Source organism: Penaeus monodon, chromosome 27 (assembly GCF_015228065.2).
Source record: "Penaeus monodon isolate SGIC_2016 chromosome 27, NSTDA_Pmon_1, whole genome shotgun sequence".
Classification (NCBI taxonomy): Eukaryota; Metazoa; Arthropoda; class Malacostraca; order Decapoda; family Penaeidae; genus Penaeus; species Penaeus monodon.
Genome location: NC_051412.1, coordinates 25,362,098 through 25,363,565, shown reverse-complemented (window position 1 = coordinate 25,363,565; position 1,468 = coordinate 25,362,098). Strand labels below are relative to the sequence as shown.

The 1,468-nt window shown below is 39.5% G+C and overlaps 1 protein-coding gene across 1 annotated transcript in view; it reads right to left on the bottom strand.

Annotated features, from left to right (window-relative positions):
• LOC119590718 (suppressor of fused homolog) overlaps positions 1 to 1,468 on the bottom strand; it is a gene marked incomplete in the record, with an annotated part of 11,345 nt that overhangs the window by 5,188 nt on the left and 4,689 nt on the right. Inside the window, 3 exon segments of the mRNA XM_037939407.1 lie at positions 598 to 805; positions 969 to 1,097; positions 1,264 to 1,436. Coding sequence (XP_037795335.1) covers positions 598 to 805; positions 969 to 1,097; positions 1,264 to 1,436 — 510 coding nt within the window.

Genomic DNA, 1,468 nt, shown 5'->3' with positions numbered 1-1,468 from the left:
GAGGATCATGATCTTATAAACATTTCAGAATCAATTTATTCCAAGTCAGGAGAGCACTGGGTGATTTAGCACCAAAACAAAAAGAAGAGGTTCTAGTGGCTGCTTTAGTATATCCAGGCCGAAGACAAAACATCCGCACAAATTAGACAGACTGAGGTACAGTCAATACCCATCAGCCTCATGCTCTTGAAAAAATATTATATGTGCTCTTGGGTTCTGAAAACCATACTTTTCACCCTTATGATTTTATTTCCAACAAAGGATGTGAACCTGATAATTTCCTAGTGGTGAAGGTGCAATAAAAATCTCAATTAATAAAAATCTGATGGAAAACTGAAATTCAAGGATTACACTTCTAAACATATCTTAGTTTACTTACCTACAAACAGAAAAATGACCAAAATTATACTGTAAAGTTAAACAAGACTATAAACACCTTTTCTGGAAAAATATCTTTGTACTCGTACTTTCATACTCAAACAATAGCCAATTCATATGTGCTACTTGCTTTGGGGCTTGACACAAAAATAGACGTATCATTCAAATTGCGAAAAGAACCACGTGCAACTCGAGCACTCGTTGCAGCAAACAACTTACCTCGTCGGGATCAGCAAGGTCAGAAAGGTCGTCCACCATGGTAGGCAGCAAATCATCTGGTATGAAGACCTGCAGCCATGGGCCACGACTAGCATAGGGACAGCTGGCATCCACAAAGGCACCGGCTACAGAGGGAGGCACCAGCGTCACTGCACTAACATCAACGACAGACTTGAAGGTGAAATGCCGTCCATGCTTTAGACGACCTCTGCAAGTATGAGGTTTCAAAAACTCAATTCACAGGATTTTAACTCTTGTAAGAGTATATAATTAAAATGAAATGCAAACGTTAAGTCATTTCTCTGGGTGACCACTTCTTGTCATCAGTTTATTTTATATATGAAAGCAAAATATATATAATCATGTCAAACCTCAATGCCAAAGGAAGGAGACAACCAGATTCTAGGTTTATGGTGAGGTGTAGGGACTCCAGTCTTTGTGTGACAAATAGTTCAGCTGAATCTGTCGTGGGAACATTGCCTTCCACATCTCCAGTACTGCTGGCAAAACAAGGTTAATCAAATATGATTGTGGAAGCATCAATCTTAAAGTTTTCTGTGCATGTGTGCAAATTGAAAAATAATTTATATAAGCATATATCATAAGTATATTAATAAACCCTAATAAAAAATTATCTTACAAGTGAAACCTTTCAGATCCACTGACCTAACTCCCTTATCTTCCTGTAAATTATGACCAATGCCTGTCTTGTTTGCCCCTTGCATGAGTCCCTTCTGCAGGGTGTTGCGTATCTGCTCACTCTCCACGTGAGAAATGCGCGGGGAAGGCTCAGAGTCAGCATCTGTCTCTGATCTTGGTGGCTGAGAGGTAAGTGGGGGCTGTAATAGAAGAGGAAGAATACAGTCCAAGA